We start from the raw sequence: 25037 nt of genomic DNA on the forward strand, positions 1-25037 counted from the left end.
CTCCTGAGCTGCAGGGACAGAGACGGAGGAGAACGCGTGCATCAGAGCAGAGTGCTGCCGGAGCCCTGGCAGGGGGAGAGGGAGGCAGAGAGAGCCTGGGAGGGAAAAGGCGAAGTGGTGGGAGCTGGAACAGCAGCAACTGCTGCTAGCACGCCACTGCTCCTGCCCGGGAATTGGCTCGGCTGCCAGCACGCATCTCCAGAGGTGCAGGTGCCCCAGGTTCAAAAGTCCGAGAAGACCTGTGGTACTTCCAGGAGCTATGGTGGTGCTTTTTTTCCTGTGACGAACATCTGTCTGAGGACTCTGTTCCTTCCTCTGGACTGAAAGAGGTAATTCATGTCATTATTTTGTCCCTTCTCTGGAAGCAGATAGGGGATCTGGAAAAAAATAGCTCAGGGCTGGCAGTCAAAGCAGATGTGCAGAGATGTGGTGGGTTTCTCTCTCCTTGCTTATAGTAGAGCTCAGGGAATAAAGAGCCCCTGTCATTAGGATGCTCTTTGATTTAAATATGGAGGATGGGAGAGACAGGGTTAAAGTGTGGGGGTGGATCTGAGCTGCTTCCCATCTGATTTGTTTCTCTGTGTAATCTCTGAAAGTGGAGGAAAACTTTCCTTGGGCACCTGGAGGAGCAGCACTTACCCATTACACACTGAGCTGTAAAACTTGCATTTTTTTATTTTTTTGAATCCGAATGTGGTTTGCTTAAATATCTGCTTGGCAAATCACAGTTCCTGCCACAGAAGAACTCCCTTTTAACAGGTACAAATTTTGGAGGGCTGAACATCCAGTGGCCGTGACAGCACTTTTGCCTCATTCCCTCTCTTTTCAGCACACTTGCCTCCTGCAGCCTGCGCTCTCCTGCTGGTCTCTCTCCTGCCCGTGGGGGCCGTGGCCCCTATGGATGCCCCCGTACAGATTTTCCGTGAGGAGCCGGACTCCACCTGCTCGCCGGGGCCCTGTCGCCCCCCCAGCACCAGCAGCAGCTGGCCCCTGGGCTGGGCAGACTACGACAACAACGCCACCGGGGCCTTTGGGGACAGCCAGCACAACCACACCAGCATCTCCCCTGCTATCCCCATCATCATCACCGCTGTCTACTCAGTGGTCTTCGTGGTCGGCTTGGTGGGAAACTCTCTGGTCATGTTTGTCATCATAAGGTAAGAGGCTTGGGTGTAGCTGTTTGAAAGGGATGCAAATGGCTGTCCTGAAATTTATCAGTTGGTGGGGTGCCTATATGAGGTGATGTGCATATACGAGAAGGTGGAAAAGAAAAAGTAGCTGGAATGACCCCAAACCTTTTCAGTCACTGAGGTTTGTCTGGAAACGCAGATTCAGGCAGAAAGGAGCAGCTGGTTAAAAGTGATGAATCCTGCAGGAAAGGTGCTTGGTGCCTGGGAGCTGTGTTCACCGGGTGCCCTCTAGGGATGAGAGGCTGCCCTTGTCCGAGGGAAAGTGGAGAAGAAAACTTCTGCAAGGTAGTTTATTTTTTTTTTCTCCTGTGAGGAGTCCCCTAGGGAAGGCTTATGTGTCTAGTCGTGTGGACACTGATACGTTGCTGCCTTGTCACCTAGTGGCTCGTTTAACAAGAGGGGAAAAAAAGGAAACGCTTAAAGGAAATGCAAGAGGTGTTGTTTCTCTGCTTAGTGGTGTTTAACTCCAGTTGTTGTCATCTTGAAGAAAGCAAAGCAGATGCAGAGGCCTTTCCTATTGTTTTTCCAGAAGCAGGACAAAGCTGCGTATCTGTATCAAGTAGTTTTTCACATTAAACCACTTAGTGAAATGCACCAATACTTGTGTATTGGCATGTATTTTAGCTGACAGAATGATTTTTCTGTCTTTTTGTGCTGTCCATTTGCAATTTATAAAGATGCTCAGATAGTGCAGCTCAGCAGAGTGATAACGAGCAACCAAGGGAACTGAAATCATACAACTTCTCAGAATCCTGCTTCACATTCTATTTGAATGCTGGAAAAAAAAATACTGTGGAGTATTCATTCCTTATATAAAATCAGCTTGAGCACAGTAAGAAATATTGAAGGATTGCAAGGGATCTTGTTCGTAAAGAGTGCATGATAAGGGTCAAGCAATTGCAGAATGGTGAAATAACTCTCTCAGACTTGATACAGAGGGAAGTTAACTGGAAGCAGTGAAGTTAATGATGATATACTATGTGAAAGGTGAGTTATAACCAGATGAATACCCTTGAAAAATGGAAGTAAAATTCCTTTTAAAAGTTGATCTAATAGATAAAGATGCCTGTGGTCAATGTGGAGTAACTGGTTTGCTCCATCTTTGTGGTGCTATAATTTTGATACCCCTTCCTGCTTTTTTACCCTTCTTTCAGAGTAGAGATTTAATTTCTTTTTGAACTTGCAAGAAGAGAGACTCCGTACTTGACATGCATAGTGGCAAAGGCAGTTTTTCTAAATCATCACTCACTTAACAGTGATAGTGTTGATTAACTGGCCTGAGAAGTGGAAAAAAATTCAAATGTAGCCAGGGCTCTGAAAGTTAACATGTATGTATTACACTAGTTCATATATATTTCTTTTTTTTTCTCTCCTAAGATTATTTTTCGTGAGAGTCTAGTTAGACTTGTCTCCTTCTTCTACCAGTTCCCACAATTACATTACAAATTTATTTACGTTATATTTGGGTCATTTAAATATTCCAAATATTAATGCAAGAGTTGTATTTTTCATTTTTGTCCTGACCTCTCATCTCCCTTTCTCTTTGCCTCAAATCCTCTCTCAGCATGACTGCACCTCAAGATAGGTTTTCACAACCCATTGAAAAACGCACACTGCAGTAATTTGCTTTTGTGTGGAAAGCCAAGGTCTGTGAGACGTTTGTGAAAGATGGTAGCAAGGCATAGGGGGAACATATCCCCTTGCCATCCCACATTGACTTTCTCTCAGCTGACATGAATCTCAAGGAGGGTGGGAAAATGATTCTTTATCGACCAGTTGAACAGAGGGTTTCTGTGCATCCCCTCTTAGCCATTTCTCATGTCTCCAAATCCTGGATCTGCTTTCCTCTTCCTAACTCTGGCTGGACCAGCAGGCAATGCAGGCCTGGCTCCTCCTCCCTTTTCTCGTTTAAACAACAGCTGATATTGTTGTTGTCCTGGTTTCAGTTAGGATAGAGTTAATTTTCCTCATAGTAGCTGGTATGATGCTGTGTTTTGGATTTAGGATGAGAACAATGTTAATAGCACACTGATGTTTTAACTGTTGCAGAGCAGTGCTTATACTAAGCCAAGGACTTTTCAGCTCTTTGCTCTGTTCTGTCAGTGAACAAGCTGCGGGTGCAGCAGGAGCTGGCAGGGGACACAGCCAGGACAGCTGGCCCAGACTTGCTAAAGCGATATTCCTTACCATATGATGTCATGCTGAACAATTAATAAAGGGTGGCAGACTTGGGTAGGGGATCAGTTGCTCAGGAATGGGATAGGTATCGGTCAGTGGGTGGTGATCAATTGCATTGTGCATCACTTGTGTTGTACACAGTATTAATAGTAGTACTATTATCATTATTAATATTATTTTCCTTTCTTTTCTGTTCTAATAAACTGCCTTTATCTCAACCTCAAGATTTCAATTTCTTATTTTTATTTTTTTTTCCTGATTCTGTCTCCTATCCCACTGGTGTTTGTGTGTGTGTGAGCAAATGGCTCTGTGGTGCTTACCTGCTTGCTAGGTTAAACCACAGCAGTCGTCCACTGAGTCACCTCTTGGGTGACATAAACAAGACCCCTTACGTTCTGAAAATTTCAATGAAACCATTGAAGTATCAACGCTGCTGTAGATTCAGGAGTCTCCAAATGGTCTTGAGACCCTTCCAAAGGAGGCTCAAATTCAGCCAAAAGCTGTGGAGTATGCAGGCCTTGGGCTGTTCCTTGCTTTAAGACCAACACAAGGGTATGTCCTTTGCTGCGTCCTCACATGTGCTGCTGAAGGAGCTCATGGAGACCGGCAAGTCACCAACCAAGCACCCTATGTGCAGAGTGGTGGGTGTCTGAAATCTCTTTTGGGTGTGGCGGGGATGTTCCTGCTGAGGGGGAAACCCACAGAAGTGACCAGAGACTGACACTTCAAAGATGTGTACATGTCCTGAAAGTTAAGTAACTGCATCTGATAAATCCGTGGGATCTTTGTTTTGGTTAGGAAACAAACCACATCATTACACAGTTTATTAAAGGAGGAAAGAATTACTCCAAATATATATTTCCAACGTGATTGTAACAACTCCTTTACTGGAGGGCTGGACTATGTTCCAGACCTTAGCTCTTTCCCAGGATGGAGAGCTGATGTCCAAATACCTACAGTGATGAGGGAGTGGGTGGAGGAGGAGACAACATGCACGGAGATGCTGCATCCCTCCTGAGAAAAACAGGTGTGCGTTCTGCTTCAGTGAATGCAAAAGTGGAAGCAGGAAGAAAACAGAAGTGTTGAAAAGGCAAGAAAAGGAAGACATATATATTCCATATATAAATGGAAAGGGATAGGTCGAGACAGAGGCAGCCATACGTTCTTTCATATACTTTAAAGACATAGAGAGAGAAAATGCATTGGAGAAAATAGAGAGAGAAATATATCTCTTTAATGTGTTGAGAAATCCCTGTGATAGAAAAACATTAGAGTTGAAATAAGGTAATAAGGATGTTTTTCATCACTGTTCAGGTATCTAATTTCCTCATGTTGGCAACGAATCTTTCCATCTCCCATAGAGAGCTGTGTTGAAGGCAGGGTGGGAATGGTACTGTGGGAGCAGTATGGCCTGTTAAACCAAGTTTTAGGAAACCTGTGTTCTTCCCTTGGTTTTACTTTTGGGGTACAACACATTGTTCTTACCTGAGAAGGTCACTTTGTGGCTCTGTGGCTCAGTTTCCTCATATAAAATGGAAGTATGGGAATTTAGTCTTTTTAAATGCACACAGTAACTGTTAGATTAAAAGCCAAAACTCAATCACTAAATATCCTAGGCAAGACCAGGGCTAATGTAAGCACCCCAGTTTCCTCAGGCACATTGAGAAAGGTTATTTTTAATACACAGAAAGTAGCTCTGCTTTATGTATGCAGTGCAACCTACACTCTTGGCACTCTCTAAGGTTTGCAGGAGCTCTCCCTGTGTTAAGATCAGATGCGTGGTCCTTGTACAAGCCCCGAGAAGTCTGCTGTCAGTCAACAGCCAGCGGGGCACATGGCATGTAACACTTGCCTGCAGCTGCTGTTTTTTGTGGGGAGGCAGTAAGAGAAAAACAGGGAATCATGTTGCTTGCTGCACTGGTGGGAATTGCAAATGCAATGTGGGAAGAACAGTTCCCCTATGGAGGAGAAGAGGAGGCACAAAACGTTTTTGTAGAAACCACGTGAAATTATCTTACCTCACCTGTGTAAAGTTACACACCTGTGTGTGTCTTAACATGATCAGAGTTTATCTCAAACCCTCAGAGTAAAATCGTTGGCTGAAGTTGATAAATTAAATTACTTGTCCTTGCAAGCAATATAACCCTTTTCCTTTCTTTCCCACCCCCCTGCTCCTCCTCTCCTGACTTTATTTCTCCAAATGTTAGTGCTAACTTTAAACAAAATGGTGCATTTTTTGGTGACAGCTGGAAGGGAAGAAAAGTTCTCTGAATGAAAGCTGAGTTACAAGTTTAATAATGGTTTGGCTCTTACAAAAACCATAAACATATTCAGGTAAAAACTCTGTGGGAGCCATGTGACTGCCTCTTACCCACTCCAGGCTGACTTTTTGCATGTGCCTTACCTCCATTATTACTGAAGTCATCTACTGAGAACAGCTGCTGACATCAAATTCTTAAATAAGCAGTCCTGTATTTCTTTTAAAATTATCTTTCAGGCTTCCAGTGAACTGAATAATTTTCTACATTCAAAAACAGTTTTAACGAGAGGCTGTGTCACAGATATGTATATTCATTCCTAAGGGAAAAGAGAAAGCTTGTATTCTGCTCAGTCTAATGTTTAAGAAAAAAGATAACTAGTAATACATTTCTGTTCTGCTATTCATCAAACTGAGTGGCATCTTATGTAACAGGAAGAGTCTGTTAAGAAATATCATCTAAAATCAACTCCCTTCCAGATTGTTTTTAAATTTATCCACCATTCATTCCAAACCATAATGAAAATATTACAGTAGACATATATGCAAAAATAAAATTGATTTAATATACTGGTTTAGATCTATATTAGATTTTGATAACATCAAAGATTACATGTTAATTTGCTTTAAATAATTGTTCTAAATTTATTAAATTATATTTTGAAATTTTATTGTTTTGAAATGAAAAATGAAACTGGGGAGGGTCAACCTATCTGAATTGCCTGTTGTCTATTACTTGCAGTCAGCCATTTTATTCTTTTATGAAATCATGGGATTGGCTACTAAATGTAAAGGCCTTGCATAACACCTTTATCACTATTATCAGCACAGAGGCATCAAATGGATCGTTAGTAGTTCATCACAGGACCTGAAGGAACATCTGACCTCACCTTGCTGAGTGGAGGTACTTTTGGTGGGTTCTGCTGAACTTGGCCTGACATGGCACTATTTACCAACAAGACTTTGACAACTGGTCACTACTGACAGCTTTTACAGATGGCACAAAGAACAAGGTAGAGCAGGAAGGAGAACAGGTTTATACATATATACAAAAATATTGGTAGTTTGTCAAGCACATCTCATTTAAACAAAATTTAAATGTTTTTTAATATATTTAATATCCTGCTAGACAGTAAGTAAGACGTGGGATTTATAAGCAGATAAGAAACTCAAGATGATTTTCTGATAACATACTATGATAAGAAGATCTGATACTGAAAAACTGGAGAGAGCACAGGGAAGAGTTAGAAGGAATATTTATTGGAGAGAGTATTTGAGAGAGGCAATAGCTTATAGTGAGTAATCTGTTTGGCTTCTGGAAAGTAATTTGGTATCCATCCAGACACTTCCGCTGGGCTAGCAGCCAGGTAGTCATCTATTTCAGTGAAAGGCATAACTGGAATTAATGGCTGGAAGCAAGACAAATTATGGGGAGCCCTTTTGAACTGGCAGAAAGTGAAAACTTACAAGAACTTTCCAGGCATACCACTGGCAATGCAGAAACCTTGAGACAGATCATCAGTCCTCAGCTGGGAGATGGATGGGGAGGACCACACTCCTGGCCAGCACATGGGGAGAAAGTGCAGCAGGGAAGCAATGAGGGGGATAGAGAGAGGGAAGAGTGGGGACCCTTCATGTAGTTTTTCACAATGGAAGATTTTGAATTTGCTGTAAGGGTGTTGAGTCAGGAAATGCTTAACATGGTGACTTTGGCCCAGGATGTGCTAAGGGTAATGGGGGATAATCTTACTGGCTACCTACTTTCACCCTCTCTTCAAACTGTGATTTATTGGTCCCTTACCTGAAATGCTTTGAAAAAGGTGAGTTCCCAAGGAGAATTTCAATTTCAGTTACTTTCCAAAGGAAAAGTAACCACAAAATCATTATAAAATCTACTTCTAGGAACCCTGCTTCATGTCTCTTGGTTCTCCCACCTGTAATAATCAAATAACTCAAAGTGTGGGCCCTGTGTGTACTCCTCAAGTCAGTCTTTGTGCTTTGTTTATTGGTTTTCTCTTCGGAGGAGTTTGAGAGGCATGAGGAAATGCCAATATGAATGTTATTCTGTGTACAAGTAGGCATGAGTGCACAAACTGAATTAGCTTTGGGGAAGGGGTGAGTACAGATGGAATGAGGACATGGAAAGAGGTGTGTCTGACCCATGCTGGCATTCCACAAAATATAAAAAATATATAAACAAAGAATATATAAAGGTGCACATCATTTTTATGATCCTATTGGGAAGTTTGCCTGCTAGACTGTGTATTATCTTTGAAATATTTACTTATCCTGAAGCCAGAGGGTTAAGATCTCATTAGATTCAGCTTTTAATCCCTAGAGAAGTGAAAATTAGTTCTAGGCAGTTTGCTATTTTCAGTTTCAAAACATTGTTTAAAATAAAAGCTCTTTCCTTTCTGCATGAATGTTAGAGCCTAACATGGTTTTCTTCATCACATGAGTTCATTAATCCATGGCAAGAACGCATGCAGAACCTTTCTGTTTTCTCTGTTCCTGAGACCACTGCACCTATGCAATGCACAGTGCTCTGGCTGGCTGCTCTTCTCTATTACAAAGTTGGTGCTGTTCTGCAGTGCACTGTGAGTGAACACCTAGGGTTGCCAAACCTAGCTACTTAGCATATGGAAGACAGAAAACATTATATCTCCTGACTGACTATTTAGCCAAATTCACTGCCTGCTGTGTTGCTCATAGTCTACCCGCAGTGGAACATAGTCATCCTTGAGTGGTGATGGGAATTTGCATGGTAGGATTAGTTCAGACAAGCTATTCAATGTGTTCGATTACTATTCACAGTCAGAAATTTTATTTTACCATTCTGCTAGCCAATGAACAGCTTTGCAGCTTACTCTTTGACATGGCTTTCAAAATGACTGGTTTGTTAAAGTGCATTGGAGAAGAAAAACATTTTTAACATGGAAGCTATCAGTTGTGCTTTACAGTTGACTATGTCTTAATGTTTCCTGCATTTTGCTTACCTCATCTCTTTTGGAAAAGTGAGTGCTCAGTTGGTCTGTGCTGGGGGCTTCTCTGAGGCAAGTGAGGAAAACAGATGAATGGGTAGAGTCCATGGAGAACCTCTGGGCTGTCTCCTAAGAGGGACTTATGACTTTTCCCTGAGCTGGCTCACTGTTAGTGTATCCATTCATTACCTTACAACATAATCCTGTACTTGTTACAGAGGGACGTCCCTTGTCTCCTATTCAATTCCATTACAGGAGTGCTGACCTGAGTTTCAGGTCCCCACACAACCGAAGTGTGCAGTTGTCCTATAAAACACTCCCAGCAGTGGCAGTTATTATTCATCCCTATGGCAAGATGGAGGCCAGGTGTCTTGTTCTCAGAATAAGAGTGATACCCAGTCCACAGGACATCTCTGTGAGAATTTTCTGAATTCTTTCCTTATTTCTCTCCTGGAGAAACAACTAGATGAGAACAAACGTTCAATAGCATTTGGCTGCTTCTGCCAAGTTCTGCATATATATGCTACCTATGTAGCAGGAAGGCAACACCCTGAAAAACCTTCTGAGGGAGCTACTATCTCTGTACCCCTGAGCAATGAGATCTGTTCTTTCTGCCAGTCAATCACTATTCCACTGCATAGAAAATTCTCTTCCCACTCCCACAAGAAGATAGGAAGCATTTTGTTCTGTTAAGGGGGCTCATGATGTCCTTTAAGAAGCAAATAGGCTTTCAAGAGGTACGAGGTATGAGAAAAGTGAATGTTATTGGAGACAGAGACTTAGCTCACAGGGCTAATGTGCATGTGGCAAGTGAGAAGGGTTAGGATGGGCCGTGTAACACCCTGGGATCTCTCTGTAATGCGACAGATTAACAGAAAGCATCTGCAGCAGCATCAAGTTTCTCAACAGTGTCAGTTGCTTGACAAGGACTGGATTCTTCCGTTAGATGTCAAAAAAATCAAGTACATAGTCTACATTAGTTGTCTAGGCTCCCTAATGATAATATGAGACGTATGGGTTTTGGATAAAGTACCAATTTTGTAAAATTCTGCATTCCCTTTATTTCAATATAAGACATGGTAAATCACAGTGCCCTCAAGGTCTCTCTGAGCTCTCCTAGCAAAACCATAGAAGAACAAATTTCAGAGTATTGGTGTTTCTAACATAAAGCATATTTCTTCAAAAAAGATGCTTTTGAACTCACACAAAAATATTAAGAATCCTTATCACAGAAGGAAGAAAGATAGTTCATCCTAGTTAAGGAGTCTTCATTTAATTTTATTATTTATTTATTTATTTATTTATTCCTTTTGACTAGGTTATATGTAAACTTGAACCTTCTCTTCCACAATTCAGAAGCTCAGGAAGGAATATTTCTACATCTAAGATCTCATTCTGGCTCAGGCTATGGTTAGTTCCTAAGAGTAATTGTAGTGGTAAATTGTCAGGACTTTGGTGATATCTTCTGACATTCTGGTAGATTGAGCTCCCTGAGGGAAGCATAAAAGCCAAGATCATGTATTATTTAAGCCACTTAAAAATAGGTACCTGCAGGTGTTTATGAGTAAATCGAATTCCACTTTAGGATACTGTTTTAAAGGCAACATATACAATTTTCATAGGCTCCTAAATAATTTGGTGTTGCAGACAAACAAAATTTAACTGTGTGCAGTAACAGTGTTTGCTTTTGCTTAAAGTGGCAGACTCAATGGTTTTCTAAGGTCCTGTCCACTGCTTAATTCTGTCTGTCATTTAAAATGTAATAATAACATATAACCCAATGTGAACATAGAAACAACAGTTTTTTTTTTTTTTTATTTTTTTGCATTCTTCTTTTGACCTCAACCTTAGCTTCATATTATCATAAACATTTACATTGAGCTTGAAGATACAAAAGATAGCTGAGCCATCCTTTTGAACTGGTATGTTTGGAATGCATACTCCTCTTTTATTTTTTTATTATTATTTTTTCCTTGTTCTGACCGAGAATGATATTGAGTGTGCCCTGAATATAGCCTTGAGATTTAGAGCTTTCATGAATAAGCTTTTCAGCTGCTTGATCTCCATATACATCATTCAGAGGAGCCTAGTGGAACAGAGCCTGCATCCTGGCGATAGGTGTTTTTGCAATTTGCTTTTAGATGTGCTTTAGCTTTCATTTACATTTGCTGGCTCAGGTATCTGCCAAAAATATGTTTGTTATACCTTGTATTTCATGCTTTTGTACTTTCACTCTGCTACTGCAGAATATTGTTGTAGTATATTTGTTAGACTTGCTCCCCTCCCCACCCCTCATTTCACACTGCAGGGAACATTTTAGCCTATTTCAGGTACGACAAATTTTTGACCAGAGCTACCTTCTCAGATTTTATTAGCTTTACTAGTGTTATGCTGTACTGTAGAACCACACTCCTCTCTTCTTGAGATAACACCTTTAAGGGGCTCTGCTAGCAGGTTTACTAATGAATTTTATTTATTTATTTATTTCTGAAAGCACACCAACTTCTTACTAGCATGCTTCCTTCTTCAATCACCCTAATTTCATTGATAAGCTTGGGTTAGAGGTGTGATTTTTATCCTATTTAGTGTCTTAAGAATATGTGCAAAGAAAATTCTGCTCCATAAGGAAAAGTACAGTAACGATGATTTGAGTGAGTGATGGCAGAAATTTTATGAAGGTCAGTCCAAAGTCAGTCTCAGAGAACTTTCCACTTTTGGAAAGTGTACTTAGGTTAAGATGTGATTGCTTTGAGAATTTTACTTGTGATATATAACACATTATTTTAATTTTGCTTCTTAAAAAAACATTACCATATATTAATCCAAAAAAACCACATCCAAATTATAGTTTTCTGTTTATCTTGATTGTTTTTCTGCAGGATTTTCATAAATCTTCCAGGTATTTAAAGCCTACAGAGGCTTGAGACATGCAGTTGCAAAATCCGTCAACTAATTTAAGTCATTGTAGGATTTTCTGCTCCTTGAAGAAAGATGCTAGCAGCAGATTTAGCAGTGAGACTTTCCATTCCTATGTAACATTAGTATTAATCCATTGTGCTCTGCTAGACTAATTTAAGCAGATAGCAGTACTTTTCCTTAAATAACATTCAACTATTTGATCAATAGTTTTAGTTTTGTAAAGGAAGGCAGGATTCCCTTACTCCATTACTATTTTTGCCTTCTTCAAGTGCTGATTTGTGCGAATGAAAAGTGTAGGGAGAGATACTCAAACCTTCCAAAATGTTGCCTCCCATATTTTAGTGCAATAGAAATGAGTTGTAGAAAAGTGATCAAATTGCTCATCTTGTGTTAGAGTCAAGACTCTATCAGGGTCCACTTCAAAGTGTCAGACAGCAACAGCTCTCACTCCATTACTTTAACTGAACTTTGATTAAGCCTGCAAGTACATATCTTCAGAAGCATCTAAGCATTTAATAATTTTTAGATGTTTAATTCCAAAAATTCAAAAGGAGTTTGGATGACTGAGTCCGGATTCTCACAAGCTGTTCTGAATTTATAAACTTATGAATTATTCTATGATTTAATCCATATTGCCTGACAGCTGTAAAGGCCAACACCTCATTTATCTGGAGTTCTTTACAAGTTCTTTACATTGCATAAATGTAAAAATAAAATAAAATAAAATAAAATAAAATAAAATAAAATAAAATAAAATAAAATATGATGTCAATGAGATGTAAGGTTACAACAGTAAAAAGTGTTTAGACTTAGCATTGCTGAGGTTGACCAGTGAACCACTTATCCTTTAGTTAGGTACCCATCCTTGCTCTGCAGTGTCTGGGTGAATTAATTGCCTAAATGTAATAAAGTATTTATTGGAGCAGTATTTATTAGCCTCCTTCCTTCTTGTTCCCAGTCTGGCAGAAAAAGAGTGTTGTGGTTTAACCCATCTGGCAGCTAAGCACCACATAGCCCATTGCTCACGTCCCCCGCTCCACCATCAGTGGGATGGGGGAGAGAATCAGAAAAAAAGTGAAAGCTTGTGGTTGAGATAAAGAGAATTTATTGGGGTATAAAAGAAAGAAAACAAATAATAATAATGATGATAGTACTACTACTAATCTACTACTAATAATGTGTATAAAACAAGTGGTGTACAATGCAATTGCTCACTGCCAGCTGACTGATGCCCAGACTATCCCTGAGCAGAGGTTGGTGAGCAATTGTGTCGTGCATCACTTGGGTGCCCAGCGTGGGGCTCACACCCACAACCCTAAGATTAAAAGTCTCATGCTCTACCGAGCATGAACAAAGGGGAAGAATGTACAATATACGTGTAGGTGCCTGTTCTGGCTGAGAGTGAACAGTGCAAAGAGGCACCTGCCTGTGGTCTGTGAACTCAGGGGGATTTGGGCAAGGCCAGCTAGTCATGAGACTGCCTGGCTGGTGAGTTGTGGGGAGGCATGAGGCACACAGCAGGTAAAGCTATCAAAGACAGCATTGGTATGTGCTTACATAAGGAAAATGATCCGAAGCCTTTTTCAGAGCTTTATAGGTAGAATGGCACTTAAAAATATATGTATATTTTTAAACATATTTTCAGTCCCACATACAACTTTGATTTGCTTACACTGAAGGTTGTCTAAATGCCGGTGCTTGGATGACTACGTATTTCTTATAACCTGTACATGACAAGACATCTTTCTTGTTGGACTGAGGAAAATTATTTTACTTATTCATGCATATGTTGTGTAGTCCAAAATATCAATATAGCTCACTTTACATTTATAATATCATTAATACACACTGTGTATACAGAGAACATGTTTCATGTTGCAGATTAAAAACTTTGAGTTTTGAAATTATGTAAAAAATAAGTTCTGTTTTACAGAGGGTTTGCTACTGCTACTGGAAGGCTGGTGGTGGGGGAAAGAGGTAATGGGAAAATATAGCACACATTGACAAAATATAGTATACATTGACATGTAATTAAATTGTGTCATGGTGTCACATGCACAACAAAAGTTGAATTCAGGCTGCAAGGAACAAGAAATGTGAGATAGAAAGGCTTTCAGATATTTGATTTTTTTAAGGCTAATAAAATCCTCTTAGTTATTTTTTATGAAAATATTCTGATTTTCTTTAAAGGAAAAAGATCAGACAAATTCTTCTGTATGTGAAGGCAAACTTTCCCTATCCAAATCCATGGGGATTTTTTTAAAGATTTACAGAAGCAGTGATTCAGAAGAGTTATTAGTAATTTCACCTCTGCTTATCACAGGCCATTGCATTTCATTTAAATAATCCTGTATTGAGTCTAGTAGCTTGTGTTTGACTGAAGCACAGCTACTTGCAAAGCATCAGACATTGATCTGGAGACATAAAAGATGGAAAAATTACTCCTTTCCTGTGTAATTTGTTCCCAGTAATAATCACCTTAGTTGTTAGGAAAAATCTATCATTGTTTCTAAGCTGAGTTTGTCTGGCTGTGACTCTTATGTGTGTCTCCTTGTTATGCTTTTCTTTCCAGTCTGAAAGAGCTCTTCAGTACCTGTTATTTTCTCTCTGTGGAGGACTTCAGACACTGTAATCAAGTCACCTCTTGGTGTTCTTTTGATAAACTAAATGTTTTAAGGTCTTTAAGTTCCTCACAGAAAGAACTTCTCCCCTTCTTTCACTGATTTTTGTAGTGCTTCAAGGTAACCTTTCCAAATATACATATATATGTATATATATATATATATTTGCACAGAAATGTTGAGTGCTTAGTGAGTTTTACTTCAGTCTTACAATTGAGATGCATCATTCAGAGTTGCTTTTTTTTATTTTTTTTTCCTACCTCCCCCTCCCAGGAGGAAAATTCCCAGTCTGATAATGCACCTTGTATTTGTTTCCACAGTCTCTTAGGGGCTGTAATGTGACCTACAGGATAGACTGCCTCCTCTGCTGGAGGCCCTATTGAGGATGCTACTCTGGAAAGTGTAGGGAAGCCCAGCTTTGACTGGTGGGTTCTTCCACACCTTTATTCTTTTATCTTGGAGAAGCTCAAACCAGGGCAGAGGGAGACTAGACCATAGGGATCACACCATTGCTGTAAAGATGCTTCATTTGGCAGCTATTCTTCGTGCTTCATTGCCTATAGTTTTGCTCAATATGTAAACCTGAATTAGAACTGTTCGTTGGGCAGCAGGCAACCCTCCCTTGGGAAGCAAGTACCAGGATTCTTTACAGTCATTTCAGACAGCAGGTACAGCTTGTTGGCATCTAAATGAGAAGGGTTTTTACCTTCAGTTCTCATTGCACCCCTTGCAGTTCTCATTTCCTTACTTTGAACCGGTATTTGGATTCATTTTCTCACTGAGTTCTAATTAGAGTGAAGTATAAAAACTGAAGCTGTTTTTCATGCTTCATGTAGGTCATTAAATGACATTCCTGTCTATATTTTAATTAATATTTAATTTACTTGCTAGGCATATTTGTCAGCACTTTTGAACTCTGCTCAAGACTTTTTTTTTTTCCCAAATTAATTTTGTTTTCACATGTCAAAGTTTAAAAGATAAATAGACACATTGCCCAATATGTTCATTAGCTGAACTGATAGAATCTTATATTCCACTGCAAATTCGTTAATGATACTTGGCACAATCTAGCTCAATGTGTTTCTGTGTGTGTTGCGTGTGCACCTTTTAGTTTGGGGACCCATTCAAAATATATGTGTGAAACAGTTTTGAGTTTTGAGAAACTCTGTCATTGAATCTCATAATAAATTAACAGCAATGAACAGAAGTAACTACTTGTTTTAGGGGCATGGAATCTCAGAAAGGAGAGTTAAGCATATCTGTATGGTAATAATGGAAATGAGAGAGGCTGTCCTTCCTGCTCTGTGTCTGTAGCAGAGCTGGCAGCAGTCCTCCACACCCTGTAACACAGCCAGGGCCCCCAGCATTAGACTGTCGTCGTGCAGAACAAAGCAGGGTGCTGTCTGGGATCCTATTCCTCTGTGTGGGTTAAGGTTCCTACCACAATGACAAAACAAGTGTTTTGTATTGGTGAAATTAAAGGATGCAGAGAAAACATTGCTGATTTTTTTTCCTCTACTGTAATCCTGCTGTTCAGTCATCATCTTTTATGTTGGCAGTCATGAAAGAGGGGACTAGGAGAAGCAAATGATAAAAGAGAGATTGGAAATATAGAAGTGAAGAAGGGCAATTGCTTATAGATGGATCTGAGCAGATAGAATTGAAACCAGCATTTGGATAATTAGATTACATTTATTCATATGTCTGTTTTCACCTGTGGTGAATAGTTGTAACTGATTAATGCAGGTGCTGAAGGATGGAGTGAAAAGTATTTACTGTAATTCCAAGGGTCCTAAATGTGTGCACTTCTGTCACGCTAAAAAATGATAGAGAAAAATGACTATGGCAAAAGATGACTGAGAAGATATTACATTTTTGAATGTGCTGATACAATCACATTTATTATTATTTTTTGTCCTTCAGGTATACAAAGATGAAGACAGCAACCAACATCTACATTTTCAATTTGGCTATGGCAGATGCCCTAGTTACCACAACTATGCCTTTCCAAAGCACAGAGTACCTGATGAACTCTTGGCCATTTGGGGATGTGCTGTGTAAAATAGTTATTTCGATCGACTACTATAACATGTTTACCAGCATATTCACACTGACCATGATGAGTGTTGATCGATACATCGCTGTGTGTCACCCTGTGAAAGCTCTGGACTTCCGTACTCCACTCAAGGCGAAGATAATCAATATCTGTATCTGGCTGTTGTCCTCATCTGTTGGTATATCTGCAATAGTTCTCGGAGGTACCAAAGTCAGGGAAGGTGAGTGTGAGCATTCTGAAAGAACTGAGTCTTCTTGTTTCTCAAATGACATAAAATGTAGCTTGAAATATCGTCTAAACCTGCTTTGTTCCTACTTCAGTAATTTGTGTACCCTTTACACACAGAAGATCACCCACATTCCTTGGTTCCAAAAGTATGTCTAAATTTCATTTAGACATTTTGAAATATATTGTGGAACATTACTGTATGACGTATAAATAATTTAAGCTCAGATGCCCTTGCCAACTTGAAATGTGGGCTGAAGGTGCTTTTTGTAAGTGTTGTGAGAGTAGTTCTGATGAAGTTGCAAGAGCAGAAAGTAGATTGTTTCTCATTAGTGTTAATATTAAAACCATCATTAGTATTAAGACTTGGGAACTTATTATTAAGAGCCATTTCACAGAACTTGAAGGTATGGAAAAAAAATAAAAAAAATATCAGTAGCTGGAGAGAGAAAAGTAAGCTAAATCCTGTGAAAATGACAATGTCAGAAGTTCTTGTTTAAAAAGAAAAGGAAAGGGGGTGTATATGGAGACTTGGAAAAGCTAGGAATAAGCTTCAGCAGAGAAATTGGGAATACAGAGCATAACGGAGGCAACTACAAGAACATGAGGTCAATGAATCTGTGTGCAGAGAACTTGTAGACTCTACTTGAAATTTATAATCCATACGGATTATGGATTTATGGACTGCAGATTTCGCCCCTATAACTGGTGACTCATTACCAAAGCTGGCCTGCTTGGGAGTTAATCTTATTTTGAAATCCTCCTTGTCAGGGAAAAGGGAAATATATACTTCATACCCACAAGCATGACAGTAGTACAGGAGCACTTCTGTATATTCAAAGGGCTTGAAACCTCTAATGATGTCCTGATGTTGAGGCCATCCTGACACAGATGACCTATGAAACACAGGGCATACATATTTATTTGGTGGTAGTGTTGTTTGCGATGTAAATGATCTTCTGAAGAATGATAAATAAGTTCCTGAATTAGCAACCTTTTCTAGTAGAAAGGTTTCACTCCTCCCAAGAGAACTAGTAAACTTTACATAAGGACACAGTTTTATCTGGCAGAGAAAATAAATGGTGTGTGTTAAACTCTTGGCATAGATCAATGCAAACAAAACAACGGTGTTCAGCTGCTCAAAGGCTGATTGATTTTACTGAAGATGTATAGATACTGGTTTTACTCCTGGTCTTATGCTGGGTAGGTGAGAGGAGAGATGCTCTGAGAACTCTTCATCAGCCTTTTGGGAGATTAAGTGTCCTGGTCTGCAGTGCTGTAACTCTTCTCCCCAGTAAAGTTTGGACAGGCTCTATGAAATAATGTGTGGCTGAGGAAAAAGTCACTTCCAAGCATCTCCAGGTGGGAAGAATGATTGTCTAACTACAGATGAAATCTTGAAGGCTATGAGACATTGGCTCAACCAGGTGTTTTGTTAGGAGTGTTCTTAACTAGTAGAATGTTCTTGTCATTCACTGTAAGCATCACACTGAGTTCAAAGGGCTGCTCTGTGGCCAGAAATGATTAAATGTCTTTTTCATGTTGCATGGCAGGCAGAGTTTTTTTTTTTTTTTTCCTTCCTCCTGAAGCAGTGACTAGTAATACACACCTCAGCTGGGCCAAATAAGATTAGGAATTATTAGCAAATGCTTGTCAGCCCCTACCATTCATCCCTGCTTGTCTGATCTAAGGTGTCTCTTGAGCATTTACTGCCAATTATCTTGTCTGGTGTGTTCATGAATTGCACTGATAAATGGTGAAGGGGAAAAAACACAAAGATCTTCCCTTTGCCTGGCAGCTGGAGCTCAGTACTGAAACTCTATATTATGTTGATGACAATAGTAGCTGTTTATATGCCCTGGGGCCTCTGTTGGGTTCAGATTTAAACAACAACTGAATATCAAAAGGAAAGTGATTGTATTTAAAGTTCCAAGCCTACACACAGTTAGTCCCTTTCATTCTCACAGTGCAGGATTGCTCCCAGGGGTGTCCTTCCAGATGCATTTTCCCTACAGAATAAATCTTACGTCTGTGTAAATTTTCCCTCTCTGGCCTTAACGGAGCCTTTATTGCTGAAGAATAATTAAAAAATAAAGAAATCAGAGGTACTATTAGTATTCCCAGAAATATTATGAAGGCTCCAATTGAATAGAGAGGAATACGGATGCCTGTAGGTGAGGTATTACTAAGTTACCTGCCCTGGTTTCAGTTAGGACAGAGTTAATTTTCCTCCTAGTAGCTGGTAGGGTGCTAGTTGGCTTAGGATGAGAAGAGTGCTGATAACATGCTGATGTGTTAATTGTTGCAGAGCAGTGCTTACACTAAGCCACGGACTTTTCAGCTTCTTGCTCTGTCCTGCCAACGGGCAGGCTGGGGTGCAGCAAGAGCTGGGAGGGGACAGAGCCAGGACAGCTGACCCAAACTGGCCAAAGGGGTATTCCATACCATCTGACATGATAAACAATATATAGGGGTGGCTAGCTGGGGTGGGGGGCTGTCTGCTCGGGGATAGGCTGGGCATCAGTCAGTGGGGTGGTGAGCAATTGCATTGTGCGTCACTTGTTTTGTACACATTATTATTAGTAGTACTATTATCATCATTATTGTTATTATTGTTGTTGTTCTTACTATTTTCCTGTCTTAATAAACTGCCTTTATCTAAGCTCACAGGCTTCACTTTCCCATTTCTCTCCCCCATCCGAGAGAGGGAGGGGGGAGGGTGAGCAAACGGCTGTGTGGTATTTACCTGCCGGCCGGGTTAAACCACAACACTACCTAACAGAAATAGACTTCCCACATCAGGATTAAAATGAATCTTAAGTGGTATTTTATCAAACATTTTAATATATATTTACACTAAAATACCTTTTGAAGTGCAGCATTTTCCTCTAAATATATCGATCTATTTAGAATAGATGGCTTCCAGAGTGGAAAAAGTCAGTATGACAGTATGAACATCGTAAATTCTCATTTTGTGACACTAAATTTAGTTCTGCACATTTTCAGGCAACAAGCGTAAAGTACAAATTGGATGTTATTCTCTCTCAATGTTCCTAAAAATTAGTATGATATTTTGTACCTTTGACAACGATATTTGTTGATCCTTGATGTTAACTGTGAAAAAGAAAAGGATTCCATATTCTAACTCTTTCATTGTGCTCATGTTTTTAATTTCATATATAATTTATATATTCTTATGATAATATTCAATATTAATGAATTTAGGATAAGATTTTACATATAAAGTACATTGCTGTGAGATCTAAAACAGCCATAAATTTGTATTTGATAATTTGGGATTTTGAAATACCATCGTTATTTACCAATTTATGGAAAGCATAGCAAGTGTGACCATATTTAATGGTCATAGATCTGAAAGAAGAATGCAAAGATGGAGCCAGTGGTGCCCAGTGCCAGGACAAGAGGCAATGGACACAAACTGACATACAGGAGGCTCCCTGTTTTATGTGTGGATGACAGAGCACTGTCACAGGTTGACCAGAGAGGCTGTGGAGTTTCCTTGGAGATATCCAAAAGCCACCTGGACATGGTCCTGGGCAGCCTGCTTTGGGTGGCCCTGCCTGAGCAGGGGGTTGGACCAGATGGCCTCCAGAGGTTCCCTCCAGCCATAACCACTCAATTTCTTTAATAAAGATTTTATTTTTATCTTATTATTTTATTTTACATTATTGAAAATTAGCAATACTGATTTTCAGTAGTATATGTTGGGATACACATATAAAGTACCCATCTTTTTGTAAGCTAAATCCACTTTTGTCTTTTTTTATGCATCAGAAAGAAAAAAAAAAAGAGTTAGCTATGCTGATACTATCTTTTTTATCTTCTGAGAATATTTATGACTATATTGTATATTTATATACATTCCATTTAATACAAACACTGAATTAACACTATATTATCTTAATATTATGACATTTGTTTGTATTTATCATATACAATTACTTTAATATTTTTAACTTAATAAACTACATCTTAGAAGTATCTTTCAAGGTAAAATTAAAACAAAAGTGAATTTGCTCTGAAAAGGTATAACAGAATGATCTATTTGAATACTCTGAAAGTAAAACATTTTTTATTTTTTTTCCTGTTTTTCTTTCAGATGATTTTGATAAGGATGGATTAGGGAAATAATTTTGGTGAATTAGCAATTCTAATTATCTGTTGGAAAATTTCTAAGTCATTTCTGATTTTTCCTTTTCTGTCACTGGAAGTGCTGCCTGGACTCTGAATTCTTTACTGAGGGATGATGATGGGGCTGTGGCTGGTCTTGCTCTTCCAGCTGCAACTGAAGGTTTTGGGCTTCCAGTATGACTCCATCAGTTCAGTAGCTCCTGTCCTCTCAGGAATGGCTGCAAAAATGTATATATGTGTTCCTGTGGCTTTCTCAAGATGATTTGGCTGGCACAAACATTTTAAACAGCAGGAGCTTTTTCTAATCTAATGATTTTGATAAATACATTAAATTATATCAATAGACCTGAAGAGGGAGGGGTTATTAGTAGGTAGCTGGATGTGGTCTAGAACAGTCATCCCTAATCACAGCTTTATGATCAAACTGCACATCTGGCTTTACTAGTCTAGACATCGTACTTGTGTATTATTGCTGCTATTGCTAGGCCGTGATCTACTACAAATAAAAGTAAATAATCAATGTGAAAGTTTTCTTGAAGATAATTATTGACGTTTCTATAATCAAATTAAGTAAAAGTAAACTGCTTTATTAAAATATAATCACAAAGGGTTTAGAAATGTTGAGCAAAAGTTGCAACCTTATGAGATAATGCTTTTGCTGTCATCTTACATTTTCCATCAGGCTTGAAAGATGGAGACTTTTTTCACTTTTCAGCTTTCAGAAATATCCATTAGTAATTATATCCTTTAAAATAAAAACTCAAAACATTTAGTTTCAATTTCAACCTTTTATTTGAATGTAGAAGTGTTCAATATCACCCAGTAACAGTTTTCTGATATCTAACCATGGAAATGCCTATATGATACTAAAATCTGGGGATTGGACTCTTTTCACAAGTAACTAGTGATAGGGCTAGAGGGAATGGCCTCACGTTGCACCAGGGGAGGTTTAAGTTGGAAATTAGGAGACATTTCTTCTCAGAAAGAATGGTCAGGCATTGGAACGGGTTGCCCAGGGAGGTGGTGGCATCACTGTACGTGGGGATGTTTAAGGAAAGGTTGGACGTGGTGCTTAGGGACAGGGGTTAGTGGGTGACAGTGGTGGACAGGGGGATGGTTGGACCAGGTGATCTTGGAGCTCTTTTCCAACCTTAATGATTCTGTTATTCTAGGATAACTTTCCCCACCCCAGCCTCTGGGAATGTTTTTCAAAATAATATCAGCTGCAATATCAGCTTGATTTGTGAAGCATTTTAATAACAAGCAAATATGGTGTGATGGATTTTTTTCCCCTGACTGTACAACAGTGTATTGAAGCTTTCCACCTTTAGCTCTGATTCAATAAAAGCCAATACATAATAATTTGTAGAGGAATGAAGAATTCAGTAGGGAAAATGAAAATAAATAGATAAAACATACCACCAAACACTAGAATAATGCAGTGCTTGAGAGGATAAACTCTAAGCTACAATTCAGAGTGAAAAATCCCTGGGTTACCTTGACTTGTCTTCAGTGCAGTTTAACTGCTGATAGTAGTTGTAAATTTATCCCTTGTCCTGCTTTGCCATTTATCTTATTTCTTGTTTCTCCATGTGGTTTGTATGTTAGAAGGCTGCAATGAGGTCGGTAAATGAAACCTCATATTTCATGCCTTAGCAGCCTCCTATCAGATGGAATATTTCTGGGGTTTACAATAATGTGAGAGAGCCTGTGGTTTTGAATTCTGCCATGGGAAAGGAGAAAGGGAGTGGGATGGTATTAATGGCTCGGATACTGCAGTCAGTGATGCTATCTGCAAAAAGAGCAGCCTCCATTTGACTCTGTACACGTACATATTTTATTTGCTTCTATGTAACTGAAAAGAAGCTGAAGAAACTGTTGCCAGGATTTTATTTTTTTTACTTTTTTTGGGGGGGGGGGGATTGCAAGCACTTACATGTATATGTACTCCATTTACATTGAAGGAGACACATGGGAAAAGATTATTACACAATTGTCATATATTGGCAAAACCTTCCTATGATCAAAATCTCATTCAGCTCCCACCATTCATGATACCAAAAATCTGCTCCTCCCACAGACAAAAGCATATATAGTTTGGTAATAATTATGAGTTTTCTACTCCATTAAACCTGGTACTCTTTCTGGCTTTAAATCTCAGTGAGATTCAAATGGAAACAATTGCTCAACTCAATTTATAAATTTTTATTTTGTGCCTCTGCATTTTTAGCTCCTCCTGTGGGAAGCAAATTTTATACAATGTTATGCATTTTAAAAGCCCATATCTCTCCAAGTAATTTCTAGAGACAGCTGCGTAAAACCAGTTTCAGTGGTAAATGAAAGCTTTCCTTGGAGTGATTTAATGCTAACTCTATTTATTAGTATCACATTACATGATAAGCACTTTTCCTAGCTTATGCTATGATAATTATATTGTTTAGAATATCTAATAATAAAGCAATTTTCTTCTTGCTTATTTCATTTCTAGATACCACGAGCACTGAATGCTCCTTGCAATTTCCAGACAGAGATTACGTGTGGTGGGACATCTTCATGAAAATCTGTGTCTTTGTCTTTGCATTTGTTATTCCAGTCCTTATTATAATTGTTTGCTATACTCTGATGATCCTGCGCCTTAAAAGTGTACGGCTTCTCTCAGGGTCTCGAGAGAAAGATCGAAACCTGCGCCGCATTACCAGGTTGGTTCTCGTAGTTGTGGCAGTTTTTATTATCTGTTGGACTCCTATTCATATTTTTGTGCTGGTTGAAGCATTAGGGGATGTGTCCCACAGTACTGCTGCTATATCCAGCTATTATTTCTGTATCGCTTTGGGTTACACCAACAGCAGCCTCAATCCAATCCTGTATGCTTTTTTGGATGAAAATTTCAAGAGATGTTTCAAGGACTTCTGCTTCCCCCTTAAGATGAGGATGGACAGGCAGAGCACGAGCAGAGTCAGAAACACTGTGCAAGACCCAGCTTATATGCGGGAAACAGATGGGACAAACAAACCTGTATGACTAGTCGTGGAAATGTCGTCTTACTGTCCTCAAGAGAGAGAAGAATCCAATGATCTAGGACTGACGCAGATTACCACTGCAGTTTGAGCTAGACTCACCTAGACAGATATTTTTGGAATACTTAAGAAATCCTAGTAGTTTGAACTAAAGCAAGTTATTTATTGACAAGCAAGAACCTCCTGAAACTAAACTCAAATGAAGAGGACCTGAGGTTTTGGCATCGTGTTTTCTGTAGTTGATCGGGTACTAATGCACACTTTTGAGGAGAGGAGAGATGCTTAATATTGTACCACTTTACTCTGGATAAAGAAAGCTCTGAGTTTCCTCTTTACGCTATATAATATAATATTAAATGACATTTGGCTATAACACCAAGTTATGCCAAAACCAAAGTTTTGCCCCAACATTGATTGCTTCTGAAGTATGTAGTTTGACAACTTGATTTATCATACTCTTTTACAGTGAAGAGTGTAGGTTTCTGCAGAACACTGCCAGAACTATAATCAATATTATCCTCAACTAATATATTTGTAACTTTTGTCTGTTCTGTGGAAATTCAATTTAAGCATGATCTGCCTACATACCAAAGTGATTTTGTTATGTCTGTATATGGTAAAGCATTGCAGTATTTAAAATACCGAGACTTAAGGAAAATTGTTAGCATATTTTTGCATGTGTTGAATCACCTCTGTGTAACATTTTCTATGTGTGATTTTCCAAGATGTTTGTATACTTATGATTGTGGATAATGTAATATACATTTCCAGAGTGTATTTTCAACAAGAGACTAGAAAATTGTACATTCTTCACTTGTTAAAAAAATGATGAGTAACTGTGCCGCATTCATTATATGGGAATAAATAATCACATTCCATTTTCAGTAAAGGGGACATACTTAAAAATAGTTCTGTACTTGTTTTCCTGGGCAACTTGTAAGCAGACCGAAATAAATATTTGAAGAGTTGTTAGAAACTACTGAATTAGCAAACACATTAACTGGATTGATAAAGAGGAGATGAAGATTAAATAAGCTGGATGGTTTAATGGTACTTGATTGGAAAAGTTTCTATTTTTCTGATGACAATATGTTTTCTTTGATGCAGTCCTATGAATTCAGTAAATTTATTTGTGTTCCTATGAAGATGAAAAAACAAAGGCACAGCAACACAAGTTAATGGCTTCCTGAAGGTAAGTTTATGGCAAAACTGAGCCTAAAATCCAGCCCATAGTTTCTTCTTTTCCCATTAGTGATATATTACTACCCCAATTTTTGCTTTCCTGAACTTTGGAGGAATGCTGTCATTTTCTTCACTAGAAGCAGATTTGTTTACCAGATATCTTCCTAGTAACTTTGTTCTTTATACAAAATCATGACTAATGAGGGTACCTTCACTGCATAGCAAATTTTCTCAGAAAAAATGACTAGTTTAGTTGTAC

The 25037-nt window shown here is 39.0% G+C and overlaps 1 protein-coding gene across 1 annotated transcript; it reads left to right on the forward strand.

The window, feature by feature from the left end:
- On the forward strand, window positions 1–24644 carry OPRK1 (opioid receptor kappa 1). The gene is made up of 4 exons (XM_021276339.4): window positions 1–329; window positions 830–1157; window positions 16070–16422; window positions 23068–24644. Exons 2-4 carry the CDS (start codon window positions 898–900, stop codon window positions 23598–23600), a joined length of 1146 nt encoding a protein of 381 aa, XP_021132014.1. The 5' UTR covers window positions 1–329; window positions 830–897; the 3' UTR covers window positions 23601–24644.
- Window positions 24645–25037: the final 393 nt, after the last annotated feature.

The sequence above is a fragment of the Anas platyrhynchos genome, chromosome 2 (genome assembly GCF_047663525.1).
Source record: "Anas platyrhynchos isolate ZD024472 breed Pekin duck chromosome 2, IASCAAS_PekinDuck_T2T, whole genome shotgun sequence".
Taxonomy (NCBI): domain Eukaryota; kingdom Metazoa; phylum Chordata; class Aves; order Anseriformes; family Anatidae; genus Anas; species Anas platyrhynchos.

Bases quoted from the DNA above. Each gene is read 5' to 3' on its own strand.
- OPRK1 (XM_021276339.4), top strand. From the start codon at position 898: ATGGATGCCCCCGTACAGATTTTCCGTGAGGAGCCGGACTCCACCTGC. The intron at 1,158-16,069 runs GTAAGAGGCTTG...TTTGTCCTTCAG, and splicing joins GTCATGTTTGTCATCATAAG to GTATACAAAGATGAAGACAG. The intron at 16,423-23,067 runs GTGAGTGTGAGC...TTTCATTTCTAG, and splicing joins AGGTACCAAAGTCAGGGAAG to ATACCACGAGCACTGAATGC.